The 21,416-nt window shown below is 52.7% G+C and overlaps 1 protein-coding gene across 1 annotated transcript in view; it reads right to left on the bottom strand.

Annotated features, from left to right (window-relative positions):
• The window catches only part of LOC144932731 (cAMP-dependent protein kinase type I-beta regulatory subunit-like), a 94,684-nt gene that overhangs the window by 66,849 nt on the left and 6,419 nt on the right, over window positions 1-21,416 (bottom strand). The window contains exons 2-3 of the mRNA XM_078857119.1: window positions 17,040-17,198; window positions 12,237-12,328 (exon numbers count right to left, since the gene is read on the bottom strand). Of these exons, the coding sequence (XP_078713245.1) occupies window positions 12,237-12,328; window positions 17,040-17,198 (251 nt within the window). The remainder of the gene's footprint in view (window positions 1-12,236; window positions 12,329-17,039; window positions 17,199-21,416) is intronic.

Below are 21,416 nucleotides of genomic sequence, written 5' to 3' on the forward strand. Positions count from 1 at the left end.
ACGCAACAAAGACAAAGATCCCCCATATAACCTTAATGGACTTAAAGAACAAGTGCTGTCAGCGAGTAGCACCTATGAAGGCCGACACGGCACAAGAGGGGGTGAGTGGCCAGCACCACGCCCGACCGCATTTGTCTCCCCAGTGCCGATGTTTACATACCGCACCAGGTACTCATTTGAGGCTGAGCCGACTTAGGGGAGGCCCAGGACCGCTTCAGATAATCGTCACTGGTGTTGGCCAGGAGTGGGAATCGAACTGGAGTACCCAGGTTCGTAGCGCAGTGCGCCAACCGCTATACCACCGCTCCCCCCACACACGCACACACACGCACACACGCACACACACGCACACCCACGCACGCACACCCACGCACGCACACACGTGCGAGTGCCTGTGGAGTGGTGGTGCCAGGACTGGCTGCGGGCACCGGTCCCGGACACGCTGCCCTCGCAGGAGACCGAGTGATGTGGCGCCAGCGGGAACGCGCCGATGGTGCCCGACTAAAGGAGGGGAGGGCTCCAATCAACAGCCGCATACTCTCGTAGAGACGAGTTCACTCACGTCTCCCTCCTAGAGACGTGTTCATTCACGTCGCTCACGTAGAGACGTGTTCACTCACGTCCCTCATGTAGAGACGTGTTCACTCACGTCGCCCGCGTCTCTCTCGTAGAAACGTGTTCACTCACGCTTTGCGTTAAGCACGCAAAGTGAGGAATTACTGTCACCGAATCACATTTGCACTGTGAAATCAGCGTGCAGACATCCCATGGCGGGACAAATAACCGAGATGAGGGTACGCCGCCACTGCGCTACTGTATCGTTCCGCGCACCGTATCACTTTACCGCTCAGCCGCGCATTTCAAGAAAGTAGTTCGTCGTCGTGGACCGCTCAGAAACCGCGTCATAACGGTGCACGTGTTCCGCCTTACAACGGGACGCGTTCCGCGTTATAACGGTACACGCATTCCGCCTTACAACGGGACGCGTTCCACTTTATAACGGTGCACGCATTCCGAGTTGCAATGGGGCTCGTTCCGCGTGATCACGGTGTGCGCGCGCTACGCGTTGCAATCGAGCTCGTTCCGAGTGATAACCGTGCGCCTTGCAATGTGGCTCGTTCCGAGTGATCACGGTGTGTGCCGCTCCGCGTTGCTACGATTAGCACGATTGGGCTACACACGGCGCGAAAGAAGTTCAACGTACATACTTCGTCCTCAATGTGCCCAGTCGCGTTACATTTCAGAAGCTAAGCAGGCTTCAGCCCGGCTGGTGCTTCGATGGGCGAGCATGAGGGTGGCTTGCCTAGTGGGGGTTTTCTCCGAGTTCTCCGGCGTCCTGCCACGTGAAGCCAAACACCCGTTAAGAATGGAGTTGGCAAAACATCGCGATGCAGGCCCTCCACCCCCAAAAAAATATTGAGACTACTAGAGAGTGAGAGGACGTCCTGGGAAAATAACTGGCGGCAGCTGCTGCTGATGATGATGACGAATGCTGCTGTAGGCGCTACTCTTTCAGCGACTGTCGTTTCACGATGATGATTTTGAAAAAGCTACAGCCCCTCTTACTGCTGCTACCGTAACTGCTGCTGCTGCTGCCGATGATGATCCTGCTGCTACAGCTCCCGTTACTGCTGCTATCGTAACTGCTGAAGATGATGATGATCCTGCTGCTACAGCTCCCCTTACTGCTGCTACCGTAACTGCTGAAGATGATGATGATCTTGCTGCTACAGCTCCCCTTACTGCTGCTACCACAACTGCTGCTGCTGATGATGATCCTGCCGCTACAGCTCCCCTTACTGCTGCTACTGCAACTGCTTCTGCTGATGATGATGCCAATGACAACACGACAACGATGATTGATGATGATGATGATGATGACGACAATGACGACTGAGCCAAGCCGACCCTGGCTGGGATTTGAACTCACGACCTCACCAATTAGGACTTCCACCGCGCCGAACCGACCCACTTGCGTCTCAATTATTTTTCGCTTCACCGAGTTTGACAAATTAAAAAAACACATTTCCCAAACAGACCACCCGGCTCACTGCGGTGCTGCCCACAGCAGCCCCTTGGGCTCCGCGTCGTTAACCGTAAACCGGGTAAGAGAGGGCCTAATGAAGGCACCCGGTGGAGAAAGACACGGGGCGGTAATCAAAGGCAGCGACTTTCCCCCCGCGACCACAGAGCCAAGTCTACCTGCGCCCCCCTCCCTCCCTCGCATCCCTTCCCCTGCATTCCCATTCCATCCCCTCCCATTCCTCTCCATCGCCTGGCTCTCTTTCTCTCTCTCGCCCGCGGCCCCTAAGCGTGGAATTTGCAAAAGTCCAAGCCAAAACGACTCGACAGCGAGAGAAAGGGAGAGAGGGATGGAGAGGTGGGGTGGGGGGATGATGGGATGACGGAGAGAAACACACACACAAATTTGGAGGTGCATATACGGAGTGTGTGCGCGTGTGTGGGGCCTCCCCTAGGTCGATTCAGCCTCAAATGAGTACCTGGTGCAGTGTGTAAACATTGCCACTGGGGAGACAAAGGCGGTCGGTCGTGGTGCTGGCCACCCACCCCTTGTGTGTACCCTTCCGGCCTTCGTAGGTGCTCGGAAACAACACTTGCCCCTACAGTCTATTTAGGCTATACGGGGGATCTTTGTCTTTGTGTGCGTGAAAGATTCACGCGCCGAGTACGTGCTGACCAACAGCTCTCGGCTCACCATTCTGTGAGACTAAACCGGTGCGCGCGTGTGTGTGCGTGCGTGCGTGCGTGTGTGCGTGTGTGTGTGCGTGCGTGTGTGTGTGCGTGCGTGCGTACGAGTGGAGCGGCGGCGCAACGACGACAAAGCCGGCAACCTGAGTTCAATTCAGGGCCAAGGTCGATTACAGCGGCGAGTGATATTTGAATTAATCCTGGGCCTCCCCAAGGACAACTCAACCTGGTCTTAAAATGAGTACCTGGTGCGGTGCGTAAACACAGGCACTGGGGAGACAAAGGCGGCCGGGTGTGATGCTAGTCACGTGACCCGCTCGTGCGCGGTGCCTCCCGCACTAGCCCCAACAGTCTATAGGCCGCCCGCTGTACCTGCCGCCTAAAGCGGTGTTCTTATTTGCAAGGCCCACGGGGCCACTGGCGGCCCCCTGGATGCATTTAGTGCGGCGCCTGACGTGCGGCCCCCTGACAAAACAAACCAAATTGTGAAAACACCCCCCCCCCCATCATCAGCACCATCATCGTGCTGCTGTCAAACCCCAATGGTTTCAAATATGTAGCGGACCCTCACACTGATGATGTCTTATCGGCGAAAGTGGGCCCTGCCTCTGAAAATTTGTTAAGAACACTTGTGTACTGTGTCACGGGAAGAGGCATGTATCATTCGTGACAATGATGCTGATGGTAGTGACGACGGCGATGATGACGAGGTTAAAGGTCAGCCCATGATGGTTTAGGATACACAGGTCGTATGTATAGATTTGCCGATTATATTAACTATGATGATGATGGTGATTGTGCTGCTGCTACTAATGATGATTATGATCCTGCTGCTGATGATGATGCTGCTGTCGTTGCCTTTGATGGATTATGATGCTGATATTGCTGCTGATGTTCCTTGCACCGCTGCTGCTGACGCCGACAACTATAATGATGTTATTAATGTCCCTACTCATGAGACCAGATTCGTCGATGCATTCCTTCGCGCTGTCAAACCCCAATGGATTCAAATGGCGCGGCGGCCCCTCGCACTGATGATGTCTTATCGGCGAAAGTGCCCACCCCCCACACACCCCACACCCCCTCTGAAAATTAGCGAAGAACACTTGGGCGTAAATCCACGCCGACAAAGTTGTTGTGTTCGGGACGCGCGACGCGGCGGGAGGCTCGCGCGGGGACAAGAGGAGACATCTGTGAAAGAGAGCTTCGTAGATCATCGGATTCCTCCGGACTAAACGAAGAATCTGATTCTGAGATGACGCCAACTCGTGCGCAACAAGGGGACAGAAGATTACATCGCGAGATGCTGGGAGATGGCAAGGGCTTGAGTGTGGGCGGGGGAGGATGGAGCATGGCTGATGATGACGATCATGATGACGATGATGACGATGATAATGATGAGGGCTATAGTGCAGACGCGGACACGACGATGGACATCGACGGACAACGACGGACGGCCTCGCGGTCGTCGGGAAACCTCAAGGACAAACGGGAGCGGCGGGGCCGCGGCGAGGGTGGAGGTCGGGGAGGGAAAGGGGGGGTGGAGGGAGGCGCGTGAGAAATATATGGAAAGAAAACGAGAGCGTAAAATAATAATAAAATATATATATCCACAAACGCGAATGAAATGAAACGCGAGCGGGGCTTGCGTCGGGGCTGTGCAGAGAGAATGCACCTGTCAAACAATGCACAAAGGAGATAAGAGCCGGGATTTGCGAAGAGAATGCAGGATGAGCGCTGGGCTCTGGGTGAGTCGCGCTCTTGGGCAGCACGTGTCACGGGACGCCCGAGCTCCCGAGGGTGAGTACACCGAGAAAAAAGACGACGGCGACGATGATGATAATGAAATAAGAGCTCCCTGCCACGTTCGCTCGGAATGTAACGACGCGGCAAGGGAAAGTTTACGCAGCGCACGGCGACAGTCAAAGGGAGGGATCGCGCCACGGTGGTGAGATGTTAACTAATTCTATATTTGAAGCTTTCGTGACTGCAAGGATTCATATTCTTAGGTTTTTTCGGTAAAGTCACGTAGATAAAAAATAAAAAATAAAATTTATAAAAGTAAAATTAAAATAAAATAAAAATCACGACGTTTCGGAGGCAACACAAGCTACCATCTTCAGGTGGAACCGTGTTCTACTTGAAGACGTGACTTTACCGATAAAACCTAAAAAGATGTTAACTACCTTGCCGTATATACTGCAGGTCACGGGGTCGATCCTGACCCCGTGGTCACGTGGGTTTTTCTCTGGGTCCTCTGGTGTTTCCCTCCCATATTTAGAATCAACATCACACATTTAGAGTATTTGGCTGCTATAATTTTCCACGTGATAATAAGCCACTTCATTGAGCCATAATTTGTGATCGCCAGGTCGCTTCTGAAAAAGAGCTACATAGCTCAGTGGGTCTTATCTGGTAAAATAAAAACATTGTTTCGTTTGTAGGTAAAGTTGGATCCGCCACGGAGACGGAGCGACGGAACCGGAGCTAGGCTTGGATCGTCGACGACACGAGACCACGAGAGATGCCGGAGGCTTGAGGATCACCTTCATCCAGCAGTGCACAGAGATCACGGCTGATGATGATAATGATGGCGAGGATGATGAAAGAATAATAGCTGTAACCAGATTGAGCGTAGGTGGTGAGGGCTGGGCAACGTTGAGCAGAATGGAGTAGGGAAGGCAGGCAGGCAGGCAGGTCACCGACACCGGCGTTGAAGCCAGATGCTAGCGGTGATGAGATTGCACGGGCGATCCTAGAGGTCAGTTATTGACTTTTTTTTGCAACAGCTGCCAACGGAGGAAGCGGCGGATGAGTTAAGGTCAAGAGGTCATCATGGCATTGGCTGTTATGAACTCTTGCCCTTGAGTCGGTTAGTAGGCATGAGAAGTCTCAATGAGTCTCACGAGTTGGGTTTTGTTGTTGTTGTTCAGGAGGGTCCTGCGTCTGGATGTTTGGCTAATTCCACAAGTTGAGTGATTCACTTACCTTTCCTCTCCTATACTTTACACTCCTGTCGTGTTTACCTATTTGTTTGCTGTTGGAACTTTCTGACCCCGTGTCCCTACTGGACATCTGTGGAAAAAGAGCTTCATAGCTCATCGGATTCCTCCTGCAGCATAAAGATTCTGAAGCGTGTGTAGTGTGCCGCGAGGAAATCCCATGTGTAAGAGGGCCTAATATGAGTGACAACGTCAGGTCAGATACCCACTTGCTCTACTGCCATCTACTGGCCACTGCACCATTCTGCCGTTGTGGGAGTTTCGGGATTATGTCGTTTATTGTGAAATTTCGGTCACAGTTCCTATGATCACTGTTACATTGCTTTTATGGCTTTATTTGTTTTTTGGTTTGGACATGTTTGTTTGTTGTAGTACAGAGTTAGATTGATGGCTTTAATATAAGTTGTCTTATGCTTGTTGTTGTTTGACTTGCATCTCACTGGGATTTTTGCACACAGCGTTGGTGTACGGTGCTTTTTCAGGAATATTTTGCTGTTTTTTCCTGGATTTTTCTGTTTGCGCATAGTCACTTGTAGATGTTTTCTTGTTCATGTTTTAGTTTTTTGTTTGTTGCGGTTGCACCCGATTCAAGAGCCGAATGGCTCACAGGGCTAAACCAAATAAATTAAACTGAAAACTGAAACACGGAGATCTCCACGTGCACGTGACACCAACGTGGTGGCCACAGCAGCAGGCAGCACAATTATTTGTCCCGCCATCCGGCTGCGCGAGTGCGTAGTACATCGTGCCTCGCCGAACTTTATCGTAACCGCATTATTTACGGGTGGGGGGGTGAAATTGTTTTCGCTTAACATGTTTTTCGCTTCGTGCGGCACTTTTCGGGGGAGCGTGTCTACGACTAGCGCATTAAACGAGGACCTGCTGCTGTACATTGCTTAGCCAATCCGCTGCTGCATTTGGGTCTTCCCAGACGTCACCTTATGTATTCATGACCACAGCGGTCTAGGTGCGCCGGTGAAGGTGGAAGGGCGCGTGGGCATAGAAGCACGCTTCTCCTGGAGCACGTTCCCTCTCCCTTGGCATGCGGGACTGCAATGGCTTTGGGAGATATGTACGTATGTATGTGCGTGTGTGTTGAACTTCTTTCGGAATACCATACGTAACCAACCATGCTAATCAGAGGTGCGGGAGAAGGATAACAAACCAAACACAAAAAGCAGTTCTAAAGAAATTAGTTTGTCAATCGAGATGACTTAAAACTGCACAACTCCAGTGGCTTCCTAATATCGGAAGGAAGAGCGTTCCGGAATGCACTCTCCGTCTGCTGGATGGAGGCCTCCATCTGACCTGACTCTGTCACCCTTCGAGTGATGGAGGCCTCCATCTGACCTGACTCTGTCACCCTTCGAGTGATGGAGGCCTCCATCCAGCAGTGGATTGATCTTAGCTAACAATGACGATGATGATGATGGCGGCGTAGGGCTGCCAATGGCCATGAGCGCCGCTGAATGCGAGGAGACACTCGGCCTCGATGTGACGCGACGGTTTGACAGCGCTCACTCCCATCGCCCAACGCTCTCTCTCTCCGTCCGTCTTTCCATCTCTCGACCGGTGTGTACTTTGTCTGCCTGCCTGTCCATCAGTGAAGCCAACAAGGCAGCTTGTAGCCGACACTCGCACATCCGTCCGCAGACAAACGCCCGGAATTCTGTGACCCTTGTCACCCGGGTGGTTGGAAACGTAAAAAAAAACCAAACCAACGCACTCGGCTCGTCATCGCAGTCAACAAAGCGTAGTTCCCCTATGCATTTCCTCCCCCCCCCCCCGACGACAGAGTGTGCTGTCACCTAGAGGCTATCGACAGCAGTGCGGCTAAGTGGAGTGCGGCGGCCCGTGCTACATTTGTCACGGTTCGCACGTAATGTGGGGCTCTGACAGACCGGTTCTGTCGGCCGTGGGGTTTTTTTTTTCCCTCCGAAGACCTCAGAGACCGCCCGTCGGTGTCTCTCTCGTTGTCTGCGCTCCAGAGCAGCAGCGGGGCCCAGAACACTGCGGACCCGCAGACGACTGTCGACACACTTTTCACAGACAACAGCGCACCGATATAACCATCTTGATTTGAAGCTTTCGTGACTGCAGGAATCCATACTCTTTGGTTCTGTCACGTGGGTATAAAATAAAATAAATCACGACGTTTCGGGCGCAACACAAGCGTCCGTCATCAGGTGGGACATTTTATGACTTTACCGAAAGAACCAAAGAGTATAGTAAATATAACCACATGGTGGATGGGTTTTGTGAGTTCAAATGTAACTGCAAAAGTTCCCGATGACCACTTTGCCATGGCCTTGCAGCGCCTCCAATGATCCACAGGACCACTAGTCTAAAGATCCCATCTCCAACACCGGTCTGTCCGTCATTGACGAGATACCCCATCAGACACTGGTCTGTCTGTCTGTCATTGACTAGAGACCCCCCACCAAAAACTGGTTTCCGTCAAATCGATCATTGCCTAGAGACACCAGGTGAGACTGCTCTGTCAGTCTGTTGCCTATCGTCTCCGTTCCAGTAATGGGAAGAATCCAAATGACATACAATTTAAGTATCTAATTGCATTAGATTTGGAATTGGTCATTGGTACCTAAACTCTTCAAAGTAATCGGTAAAACCTTGGATTGCGAGCATAATTCGTTCCGGAAACGTGTTTGTAATCCAAAGCACTCGTACATCAGTTGTGATCACGTGACGCTCGGCAGACAAAGCGTAAACACGTACTACTCGTATTGCAAGACCTCGCTCGTTTATCAAATTAATATTTATTTTAAAATTTTGCTCGTCTTGCAAAACACTCGCAGACCAAGTTACTCCCAATCCAAGGTTTTACTGTAATCGGTCATTCGTATGCGCCCATCTCTTATTGTCAGAGCCATCAGAGACGACTGCGTTTGTCTGCTGTCAAGGGTGACCGTCACAAAGAGGCGTGGTATCTGAATCAAGTCAACTCAATTCTATTTTCATTTTGCTTAAAACACGTGGTGCCTTTTTGGCATAAATCTTCCACCCAAAGTGCCATCGACACATGAATACACCCGTAAACGTAGGCAATTGTACACAGTGAGAGAGAATAAAAACAATCGTACTATTTGCATCTCTTCATAATATAAACAAAAAAGCAAGTTGTGGCCGTGATTTACTTGCTGTACGAAAGTGCAATGAGAGATGTGCCCTTGAGATGCGACTTGTATGTGTCTACGTTGAACTTCCTTCGCATCGTACGCATCCGACCGTGCTAATCGGAGGAGCGGGCGGTGGACAACGTAGCGACGGGAGCCATGAAATCGCATCCACTGGGTGCGCCCGCACTGAGCTACATCCACGACCTCACCTTTGTGGTCCCTCTCCCTCGCAGAGCCCCCAAAGTGATTTTACTTCCTTAAGTCAGCACGACCACCGACAGCGCGGGCATTTCGGCCGATTACAGAGATGCCGATTATCCGGCCGGCTCAACCATCACAGGTTGATGGGCCGGGGTGGTGCCAAGACAAAGGCGTCCCCCCCCCCTCGGGCCCTTTGGCTGTGGCAACCAAAACGGCGACCGAGGTGGCGTTGGCGGCGGAGGCGGCAGAGGGTTTTACGAAACCGAGACAACATCCAAGGGGCGGTTGAGCCGGGATCAGCCGTCGCAAGTCTCCCCCCACACCCCCGGGGGGTTGTGAGGGGTGGTGTGGGGGGGATTTCAGGTGCCTTATCTCCTGCGCCGTGCGCAACCCGCAAATCCCCGAGCAATTCCACAAAGGAATTCTCTGTTTCATCTGAGCGGTATTGGTTTGCGCGCGTGTCTGCTCCGTCGTCGGTGGGTTTCAGCGCGAGGGTTTTAGGGGATCGCGGCGCCACGCAGTTCTCATTGTGGGGGCTCGCTTCTGCCCAACGAACGGAATGCGCGTTATCGTCGTTATCGTCGTTATCGTCGTTATCGTCGCTATCGCCGCCGTCACATGGGCCGTTGCCTGGTCTACAGGAGGTCGCGGGTTCAATCCCGACCCTGACGCATGCTGTATATTTGGAGTTTGCGTTTTCTTTCTCTGTCCTCGTGCTCGAGTGGATTTTTCTCCAGGTCCTCCTCCGATGGCGATGACGACGATGACAATGATGATCTCCCCTGCCACATTCGCTCGGAATGTAACGACGTGGCATGGCGACAGCCAAAGAAAGGGATCGTGCCATGGTGGCGAGATGTTAACTACCTCGCCTGATATACTGCAAGTTGCGAGGTCGATCCTGACCCCGTGGTCGCGTGTATTTTTCTCCGGGTCCTCCGGTGTTTCCCACCTACATTCAGAGTCAACATCACGCGTTTAGAATGATTTCTGTGCTAAAAATTTCCACGCGATAAGCCACTTCGTTGAGCTATCATTTGTGGGCAGGTTGCTTCTTAAAAAGAGCTACATAGCTCGGTGGGCTTTACCTAGTAAAATACAAATAGTTTAGTCTACTTTGTTTAACATTTTTAATGTTACTGTTGGATAATCGGAAGGCATTGATGTACCTGTGCTATTTGTACTAGTATACTTCATTTATATTTAATTATTTTTAGAGACCTGCTAACATTTTCTCTATATGTTGCTCTTATAATAATATCGTCTTTTGTATAATTTTTGTTGATGTGGCTCGCTTGACCCGCCGCTACTGGACATCTGTGAAAGAAAGCTTCGTAGATAATCGGATTCCTCCGGACTAAACAAAGAATCTGATTCTGAGATGATGTCAACTCATGTGCAGGAAGGGGACAGATCATTACATCGCGAGACGGTGAGAGATGGAAAGGGCTTGGGTCTGGGCGGGGGAGGACAAAGCATGGCTGATGATGACGATCATGACGATAATAATTATAAGGGCTATATTGCAGCCGTGTATGACTGAGTTCGCCAGCAGTGTCGGCTCACGGCACATGCATGGAATCACGCGCGTCAGAATCGACTGCTTAGAATTCGTAAAACCGACGATTGATTCTTGGGTTACACTTTCAACCCTAAATTGCGACGACTCGTCAACAAATTGATGACAAGGCGGGAAGCGAGAGGTGATGGGGGGGAGGCGATGTATCATTCTTTCCTTCTCTTTTTAAACTCGATTTGATTTAGATGTTTTTTTTACTTTCGCGCGAACAACCCTGCCGCCTCCCTCCATTATCGGTTGCTTTTGAAATGAAATAAGAGCGTTGCGCACGGCCGAGAAAAAAGAGCCGCGCCCTCTTTGAAGCCCGTGCCGTTTCCTTGAGCCCGTGCCAAAATGTGACGGGGGGCTGCGCGCAAGCACTAAAAATTCCAGACGGAGCTCGAGGTGGCGCCCACCGGCGCGACCCCACGCGCTCCGCTGCCCATCGCCCTCCATCGCCCTCCATCGCCACCGCTCCATCGGCATCGCAGACGCCACCGCTACTCCGCTCGGCCGTTAAAACCGCACGCCGCCTCCCGAACAATGAGAGGATGCTGGCGCCGGCCCACGACGCATCGCCATGTGCATCAGCAGAAGCAGCAGCAGCAATGGTCTATCCACAGCTGGATGCAGGCCTCCTCACGGCACGTCGGTCACGTAGATAATTATCCGACCCTTACTTCGCCATGCTGGTCAATGCGGATTGGTGAAGGGGTTGTGGGTGTCCAAGGCCTACGGTGTTTTAGTACCGGCTCCGCAAATCGCCCGGACCACTCTCCTGGGGATTGTTTTGGCACGGGCCATATTTTGTGTGCTTACCGTCACCAGATGTCCACAAGGACAGGACGTACATTTCACTTCCTCGTCCTTAAGGCAAGCCGACCGTAATGGTTACACACGAATGGCCGTGACGTCAAACTAACGGGGCGTATGCGACGTCGCGCGTTTCGGAAGAGTACCGAGCGAGCGGGGAATACATCCCTGCCGTCCAGTGGCGTTGGCCATGGCCAGTACTGGTTCGTCACGCGGTGCTTCACACCACTGCACAACGGCTACAAGAAAGATAAAGATCGCCCGTATTGCCTAACCAGACTGTCGGGGCAAGTGCTGTTGGCGAGCACCTATGAAGGCCAGCACAGCACACGAGGGGGGGGGGGGGGTGGCCAACACCACGCCTGGCCGCCTTTGTCTCCCCAGTGGTGATGTTTACACACCGCACCAGGTACTCATTTGAGGCTGAGTCGACCTAGGGGAGGCCCAGGACCGGTTCAGATAATCATCACTGATGTTGCCCGTGAGCGGGAATCGAACTCGGGTTTCCGAGTTCTACCGCTCCCCACCATGAGCAGAAACACACACTCACAGAAGACACAAAGACAAAGATTCCCCATAAACCATTCACAGACTCTTAGGGTAAGTGCTGTTAGCGAAAAGCTATGCAGGGCGGAACTATGCACTAGGGGGTGGGCAGGCAGCAGCAAGCCCGACCGCCTTTGTCTCCCCAGTGGCGGTGTTTACTACACCCCATGTCAGGTGCTCATTTGAGGCTGAGTCGACGTAGGGCCAGGGCTCCAGGACGGGTTCAAGCACAAAGACATACACACAGATGACACAGCCGCCGCCGTTCACCTGCGCTCGTTGTCGTCGAGGTGTGAGAAAAGCACGTTCTTGGCGATGGCCTTGGACAGGGCCTGCATTGTCTTGTAGTCCTTGGGGATCACCTGGTGGCCGGGGAGGGGGGGGGGGCGCCGGGGGAGAGAGCACGGCAGACAAAATAAGAGGGCGAACACCCCTAAGTGAACGCTCGCCGTCGGAAATGAACCACTGAAACCTTGCCCTCTGCAGGAACGTCGGGGGAGGGGGGGCAGGGGCCGGGGGGGGACGTTGATTTCTGAATTTAAAGTTCACTCAACGCATGGATTCTCACGGGCAATTTTACGATTCGTAACATTTCTTTTTCAACCGAAACGATGATTGGGCGTGTTGAACGCTTCCTTCTTACACGTGACTGTTTTACTTTGTTTAGCTGTGCCGGGTGGCCGAGTGCCTTAAACGACACACTCACACACGCTTGCGCAGATTAATAGGTGGCATTAAAAAAAATATTCTGAATAACGGACTTCAGTTTTACAACAACAAACGCTCAAAGCCGCTATCTTCCGCCTCGTGATTTCATCGTTTAGATCCCGGTCCACCTTCAATAACTGCACGAGGGACAGACATGAGTGGAGAAAATGGAACAAAAGCTGAAAAGTGTGCAAAGAAGCTTCGGAGAGGCACATTCTGCAATTCACGCTGACAGACGGGGAGAGGAGCGGCACGGGTAAGAGAGCATCCGCAAGTTCAAGATGTCATGGATCGTGAGAGAAATCATCATAACCTTTAAGTCGGGTAAGAGGGCTGTGCAGGACATGTCACTCGGAGGGATGACCGCTGGTCGAGACTAAAGATGGAATGGCAGCCAAAATAATGAAGGAGCATGCCCAAGAGTGAGGTCACATTGGGAACGAAGCGACGAGCTGAGCTCGTGTTGCATGAGCGAGATGGATTGCCACATCGCAGGACCGCGGGAGATGATGACAGCCTGGGGTGGCCTACATCCCGCAGTGGATATATCACGGACGACAACGATGATGATGGTGGTGATGAGCATAAAGATGTTATCACGTTGACGTGGTCATCAATCCTTCGTGGTCTCACCCACATCTCCCCCTCCCCTCCGCTTATCTCTCCTCGCCTTTCGTCCTTGTACCCAGCATGCCGAGCATTCCACTAACCTCGACCTTCTTATCGCACCTGCATTCGACCTCTCCTCCTCCGTGAAGTAGGGGCGGGGGGGAGGAGGGTTGCTCATTCTTCTCTGCCGCTCCTGTTGTTTGGAAATTCTCCCCCTCGTGTTATCCGTGTCGCTGTGTCCCCTGATTAAAAGTCCTGCTCAAGGCCAACATTGCCCCCCCCCACCCCCCTCTTCGTTTGTGACCGACTGACTACCTGGAACTGGAATTAGAATCTTTATTTATAGTGGGAGGAATACAATGAGATATAAAACTCCTTTTTCACAGATGACCAGTAGGGGCGGGTCATAAAGTTACAACGTCAAACAATACAAAAACACGATAGGAGTGTAAAGTGTCTAAAAGGTGGACAAATCACTCAAATGAAATCATTAAACTTTCTTTTATTTTACCAGGTAGAGCCCACTGAGCTAGTTAGCTTCTTTTTCAGAAGCCACCTGGCCATCACAGATGATAGCTCAACGAGGCTGGGATGATGAGCCTCATCGGATACCTTGAGAGAAAGTTGCCGCTTTAGTGAACTCATACAAATATTACCGAGGCAGTTAGACATAACAACACGTGTTTTTGTTGTTGTTGATGGTGGGGGAGGGGGTGGTTGTTTTTTGCCACTGTAGCCCCGTCACCTAGCCCCCGCCCCCCCCCCCCCCCCAGTCCTTGGCCCCCGGTGCGCACTCCACAGCGACGCCACTTGCCCAGACCACACATCTTCTCTACTTTGCGCCGCTATCGTGTTTTGGTCTTGTTTGCCGTTGTAACTTGCTCACCCCCGTGCCCCGACTGGACATCTGTGTAAAACAGCTGCACAGCTCATCGGATTCCCCCGGTATGAATAATACAAGATTCTGATTCTGACGTACGAGACACTCGCCGCCTCCTCCTCTGTGCGCGGTTAGCCCCGCGTTCACACAGCAGAGGGCAGCACCTACCACTGGCACCCCGCAACTCAGACTAACGCTCACCTTCCACACAGAGGGCAGCACCTGCCCATGCGCTCCTCAACTCAGACTAACGCTCACCTTGCCCACAGAGGGCAGCACCTGCCCATGTGCCCCACAACTAAGACTAATGCTCACCTTGCACACAGAGGGCAGCACCTGCCCACGCGCCCCACAACTCAGACTAACGCTCACCTTGCACACAGAGGGCAACACCTGCCCACGTGCCCCTTAACTCAGACTAACGCTCACCTTGCACACAGAGGGCAGCACCTGCCCACGCGCCCTACAACTCAGACTAACGCTCACCTTGCACACAGAGGGCAGCACCTGCCCACGCGCCCCACAACTCAGACTAACGCTCACCTTGCACACAGAGGGCAACACCTGCCCGCGTGCCCCTTAACTCAGACTAACGCTCACCTTGCACACAGAGGGCAGCACCTACCCACGTGCCCCACAACGCAGACTAACGCTCACCCTGCACACAGAGAGCAGCGACTGCCCACGTGCCCCACAACTCAGACTAACGCTCACCTTGCGCAGAGAGGGTATCACCTGCCCACGCGTCCCACAACTCAGACTAACGCTCACTTTGCACACAGAGGGCAGCACCTGCCCACGCTGTCACACAACTCAGACTAACGCTCACCTTGCGCACAGAGGGCAGACCCTGCCCACGCGCCCCACAACTCAGACTAACGCTCACCTTGCACACAGAGGGCAGCACCTGCCCACGCGCCCCACAACTCAGACTAACGCTCACCTTGCCCACAGAGGGCAGCACCTGCCCACGCGCCCCACAACTCAGACTAACACTCACCTTGCACACAGAGGGCAGCACCTGCCCACGCGCTCCTCAACTCAGACTAACGCTCACCTTGCACACAGAGGGCAGCACCTGCCCACGCGCCCCACAACTCAGACTAACGCTCACCTTGCACACAGAGGGCAGCACCTGCCCACGTGCCCCACAACTCAGACTAACGCTCACCTTGCACACAGAGGGCAGCACCTGCCCACGTGCCTCACAACTCAGACTAATGCTCACCTTGCACACAGAGGGCAACACCTGCCCACGTGCCCCTTAACTCAGACTAACGCTCACCTTGCACACAGAGGGCAGCACCTGCCCACGTGCCCCACAACTCAGACTAACGCTCACCTTGCACACAGAGAGCAGCGACTGCCCACGTGCCCCACAACTCAGACTAACGCTCACCTTGCACACAGAGGGCAGCACCTGCCCACGTGCCCCACAACTCAGACTAACGCTCACCTTGCACACAGAGAGCAGCGACTGCCCACGTGCCCCACAACTCAGACTAACGCTCACCTTGCACACAGAGGGCAGCACCTGCCCACGTGCCCCACAACTCAGACTAACGCTCACCTTGCGCAGAGAGGGTATCACCTGCCCACGCGCCCCACAACTCAGACTAACGCTCACCTTGCACACAGAGGGCAGCACCTGCCCACGTGCCCCTCAACTCAGACTAACGCTCACCTTGCACACAGAGGGCAGCACCTGCCCACGTGCCCCACAACTCAGACTAACGCTCACCTTGCACACAGAGGGCAGCACCTGCCCACGTGCCCCACAACTCAGACTAACGCTTACCTTGCACACAGAGGGCAGCACCTGCCCACGCGCCCCACAACTCAGACTAACGCTCACCTTGCACACAGAGGGTATCACCTGCCCACACGCCCCACAACTCAGACTAACGCTCACCTTGCGCACAGAGGGCAGCGCCTGCCCACGCTGTCACACAACTCAGACTAACGCTCACCTTGCACAGAGAGGGTATCACCTGCCCACGTGCCCCGCAACTCAGACTAACGCTCACCTTGCACAGAGAGGGCAGCACCTGCCCACGTGCCACTCAACTCAGACTAACGCTCACCTTGCGCAGAGAGGGTATCACCTGCCCACGTGCCCCACAACTCAGACTAACGCTCACCTTGCACAGAGAGGGCAGCACCTGCCCACGTGCCCCTCAACTCAGACTAACGCTCACCTTGCGCAGAGAGGGTATCACCTGCCCACGTGCCCCACAACTCAGACTAACGCTCACCTTGCACAGAGAGGGCAGCACCTGCCCACGTGCCACTCAACTCAGACTAACGCTCACCTTGCGCAGAGAGGGTATCACCTGCCCACGTGCCCCACAACTCAGACTAACGCTCACCTTGCACAGAGAGGGCAGCACCTGCCCACGTGCCCCTCAACTCAGACTAACGCTCACCTTGCGCAGAGAGGGTATCACCTGCCCACGTGCCCCACAACTCAGACTAACGCTCACCTTGCACAGAGAGGGCAGCACCTGCCCACGTGCCCCTCAACTCAGACTAACGCTCACCTTGCGCAGAGAGGGTATCACCTGCCCACGTGCCCCGCAACTCAGACTAACGCTCACCTTGCACACAGAGGGCAGCACCTGCCCACGCGTCACGCAACTCAGACTAACGCTCACCTTGCACACAGAGGGCAGCACCTGCCCACGTGCCCCGCAACTCAGACTAACGCTCACCTTGCACACAGAGGGCAGCACCTGCCCACGCTGCCACGGAGAGTCATACTCACTTTACCCACGTACCTCCTCCTGCGTGCAGTGACCTCGCTGGTGGACACAGTCGGGGGGGGGGGGTGGTAGCAGCACCTGCTCACTCACCCTACCATGGAGAGTTACGCTCACCTTGCGCACATACGAGGCGGCGTCCTCCTCGGTGTAGACCTCGGCGCTCACCGCTCCGCGTCGCATCAGCCTCTGCACCACGGGGTTGGGCGGCGGAGGAGAGATCTCGTCCTCGCGCGAGTCCCACTGCGACGAGCCGCCTCTCTGCCGTGCCTCCTCCTGCCAAAGGTCAACGCCACCACCACCGACGACGACGACGACAAATGACCGAGTTACGTTAGCTCGGTAACATTTCAATCGCAATTTTTTTTAAACGTAGCTTCCAATCCTGGCTGTAGGGCATCGGCTGAGTCAGCCAATCGATCGTTCTGCTTGGGGATGGTGAACTGAGTACCACAAGGTGCTAGAGTGGCATGCGGAGTAAGAGAGGCCGAGCCAGAACGGTCGAGTTGCTGGACTTTGAATCCGGATTTCAGCAGCCGTGATTAAAGCTGAAGTGTGTTGTATGTTGAATAAGTATTTGATCTAGCTGGCCAGGATTGGCCAAAACTTAGCCCACTTATCACCCAGGCAACTGCAGATCATGGATTAAGTGTTTCTGACGTACCGTTAAATAATAACATATTTAAGAATCACAGCTAAGGGACACACAACAGGGCATAGCGGTGTGATGGTCTCAGTCCGGTCACCAATGGCCATGCCAAAAATTAAAACGCCGCATTAAATTTGGATCAGCACTCAAACGGGAAAAAATCCCAACTCTGAGAATAATAACAAAAGCGGGTTTGACTGCCTTTCAAAACAAAACATTTCTCTTCAGGAGCGTGTGGATAAAATGAACCCACTTAACTACTCGGGAAGTATGCTTTTGATACTTTCTTCTCACGGGATGTTACGATGCTGCGAGAGAGAGTTCCAAATGGAGCCGTCTCACGACGCTACACCAAAATTCTGTCACAGTTCATATGACCACTGTTTCATTGCTTTTATGGCATTATTTTGGTGATTTTCGAAAAGTTTTTTGGTTTGGCCATGTTTGTTTGTTGTAGTACAGAGTTAGACTGATGGCCTTAAGTTGTCTTGTGGTTGCTGTTGTTTACACTTGCATCCCATTGGGATATTTGCACAGGGTTGGTGTACGGTGATTTTTCTGCAATATTTTGCTGTCTTTTCTTAGATTTTCTGTTTGCACATATTCACTTTAAGATGTTTCATTGTTCATGTTTTTGCTTTTTGTTTGTTGCGGTTGCACCCGATTCAAGAGCCGAATGGCTCACAGGGCTATACCTAATAAATGAACTTTGAACTTTGAACACCAGCACAATGGGAAGCTAAAATCGTGGAAAATTGTCAACAAGCAATCAAAACAGACGCCACCTTGAGTCAATGGAAGTTACCGCTATCAAGGGGCCGTCCCCCCCCCATCCTCCTCCCACACAACGAATGTGGAATTTCCACTGCCGGTTTAATTCTCAGGGCTTGCGACAGGCACGACTAACGGCCCCCAATGGCACGATTGAGCTCGGGAAGAGGGAGCGGTTTTTGGCTTTGACCTGGTTGAGTTGGATGTGGAAAGGAAACTGGATTTCTCAGTGGGCTAACCCCGAGTTAGGTTCAATAAAGGGGGCTCTGTGTGATGAACTGAAGGGGATCCCCCCCCCTCCTCCCTACACCCCCCCCCCTCTTCCTAACCCCCCCCCCCCACCAATGTGGACAATCTGTGTGGGAGAGAGAGAGAGACCCCCCCCTCGGTGGCCTGTGACGTGCGCTTGAGCGTCAAATGACGCCTTTCGGAGCCATGGCAACACTGCAGGGTGGCGCGTAATGAGAGGGGAGAGAAAAATACAAAGACAAAACTCCATCTCCCGTATAGCCTGCACAGACTGTTGGGGGCAAGTGCTGTAAGCGAGTAGCACCGATGAAGGCCGGCACGGCACTCGAGGTGGTGATAGGCGGCCGGCACCACGCCCGGCCGCCTTTGTCTCCCCATTGACAATGTTTTTTTTTTACACCACACGAGGTACTCAATTGAGGCTGAGTCGACCTAGGGGAGGCCCAGCACCGGTGCAGATAATCGTCACCGGTTTTGGTGGCCGAGATTGCGGGAATCAAAGCCGGATTGCTGGGTTCGTAGCGCAGCGCGCTAACCGATACGCTACCGCTCCCCACGATACACACACACACAATGACTCGTATGCGTACGTATGCAGGGACAGGCATATGTAAGACATATCCTGTATACAAATACACACACATACGTGTATCTGTAATATAAAAGCAAATAAAACTAAATCAACGATAGACAGACACATACAAACCATATGCAGAGACGTACACACATCTGGTGCGGTGTGCAGTAAACATCGTCACTCGGGAGACAAAGGCGGCCGGGCGTGGTGCTGGCCACCCACCCCCTCGTGTGCCGTGCTGGCCTTCATAGGTGCTCGCTAACAGCACTTGCCCCTGCAGTCTATTAAGGCTATCGGGGGATCTTTGCCTTTGATGCATGTATATATACACAGTGATGCAAATACACACATTTATACACTGGGACACACACGTACACACATATATACACAGCATGTATATATATACACATACACACTTATTCGGTGTTCATATCAACTAGTATCTACCCACTGCTGGATGAAGGCTTCCCCGAGCCATTGCCATCTTATATTTTTTTTACGACAGCCATTGAATAAATCATTCGGAGTGAACGCGTCTATAAAGGCACGTACGAAGGATCGGGAATCAAACCCAGGTGGCGGTCGTGTTTGGAGCTTTGTGAGCCAACACACTGCGCCCAATGCCTCGCCGAGTACGCTCACCCAGTGGCATTCACTCGCACTGGCACACGGAGGCACACACGCAGGTGGCACGCGTCGGGCAGACAGACAACAATCGCAGGCACAAAGACAAACGTACACGCAATCATAGCCACGTGCACACCAACACAGACAAATATCCCCCTTACAGCCTCCACAGAATGTTGGACCAAGTCCTGTTAGCGAGTAGCACCTATGAAGGCCGACAACAACACACACGAGGGGGGGTGGGTGTCCAGCATCAGGCCCGGTCGCCTTTGTATGCCAGTGGCGATTTCTACACACCGCAACAGGCACTCGTTTAAGCCGAACGCACACACACTGACATGCACACACATTACTGTCACGTCTCAGCGCATGATCGTGGCTAAGGAACAGCCATGGGCGTCTTGCAGACGAACACTCGCACACCAGCGGCTCCTCTCTCGTGCAAGAGAGATCTGGAAGGCACCTTAACAATGTAAAGACGACGCACTCGCAAATACGCAACACAGTGTGCGCAGAGATATCGTCGAGAAAGGACATCGGGATATTACGCAGCCTGCAAAACATCCTCGCATCGCCAGTGGTCCTCGCGTGGTTGGCGCGGGCTGTGGTGCGAGGAGTGACATGCGAGCCAGCCCGTTCCAAATGTCCTCCCCTATTCGTGCAGATCTGAACCTCGAGCGCCTCTTCTCGCCAGAGGGCCCGGGTGCCGTTTCACCGCCTGTCCACTCCATATCCACGCCACTGCCACCTCGCTAAGTGTAAGTGCTCACCATAAAACAAATGTCAACCAATGTGATCGTTATCATCATCATCATCATGAGCCGTGGTCGATCAACTGTTGGGTGGTTTGTCTCACCTGGTTGCCACCTCTCACGATTCTGCAATGTTAACAATGTGACCAGCACCTGCACGTGAAATTGATGTCACTGCTCCATCTCCTAGTTTACTCTCTCTCTCTTACTCCTTGGACGCGTTTGAATTATTTGCCCGGGTCACATATCTTGAAAATCAGCACATCCTGGTCTCTCTTGAGTTCTCACCTCTGGTTAAACAGAATGAGCTAGATTACCCTGTTAAACTATTCCCTAATCCATATGTTCCTCTTGCTGTCTCAATGTAATCCCACGCGTGAACCGAGGTTAGGTACGAGAAGAGATGCAATACCTTAGATCCCTGCTCCCTAAGCCCACCCTTCCATCTGACATTCCTAACCAAAAAGTCACGCTTAAATGTGCAGACCTGAAGCAGCCATATAAGTGCATGACTGTTTTGGAATGAGGAGTTCCATAAAGTAGTCCTCCAGTCTAAATAAAGATTCTGATTCTGCATAAGTAATTGCGTAACCATTTAAAAGTAATTTGTCAATCTACTGCTGGATGATGTCCTACCAACTCTGCGTGAGTCGCTATACTTCACCACTCTGGCCATCGCGGGATTCATGAAGTGACACAATGCAGAACCACTATGGGAACCTCATTTGCCAGTAAAAATATGATAATTGGTTCTTTACCCTTCTATCTGGCAACAAGGTGTCAGTTTTGTTGCCAGATAGAAGGGTAAAGAACCAATTATCAATGCAGAACCAGTTCAGGTATCGCTCGCCAATGATGTTTTGCCGTGG

Source organism: Lampetra fluviatilis, chromosome 5 (genome assembly GCF_964198595.1).
Source record: "Lampetra fluviatilis chromosome 5, kcLamFluv1.1, whole genome shotgun sequence".
NCBI classification, from domain to species: Eukaryota; Metazoa; Chordata; class Hyperoartia; order Petromyzontiformes; family Petromyzontidae; genus Lampetra; species Lampetra fluviatilis.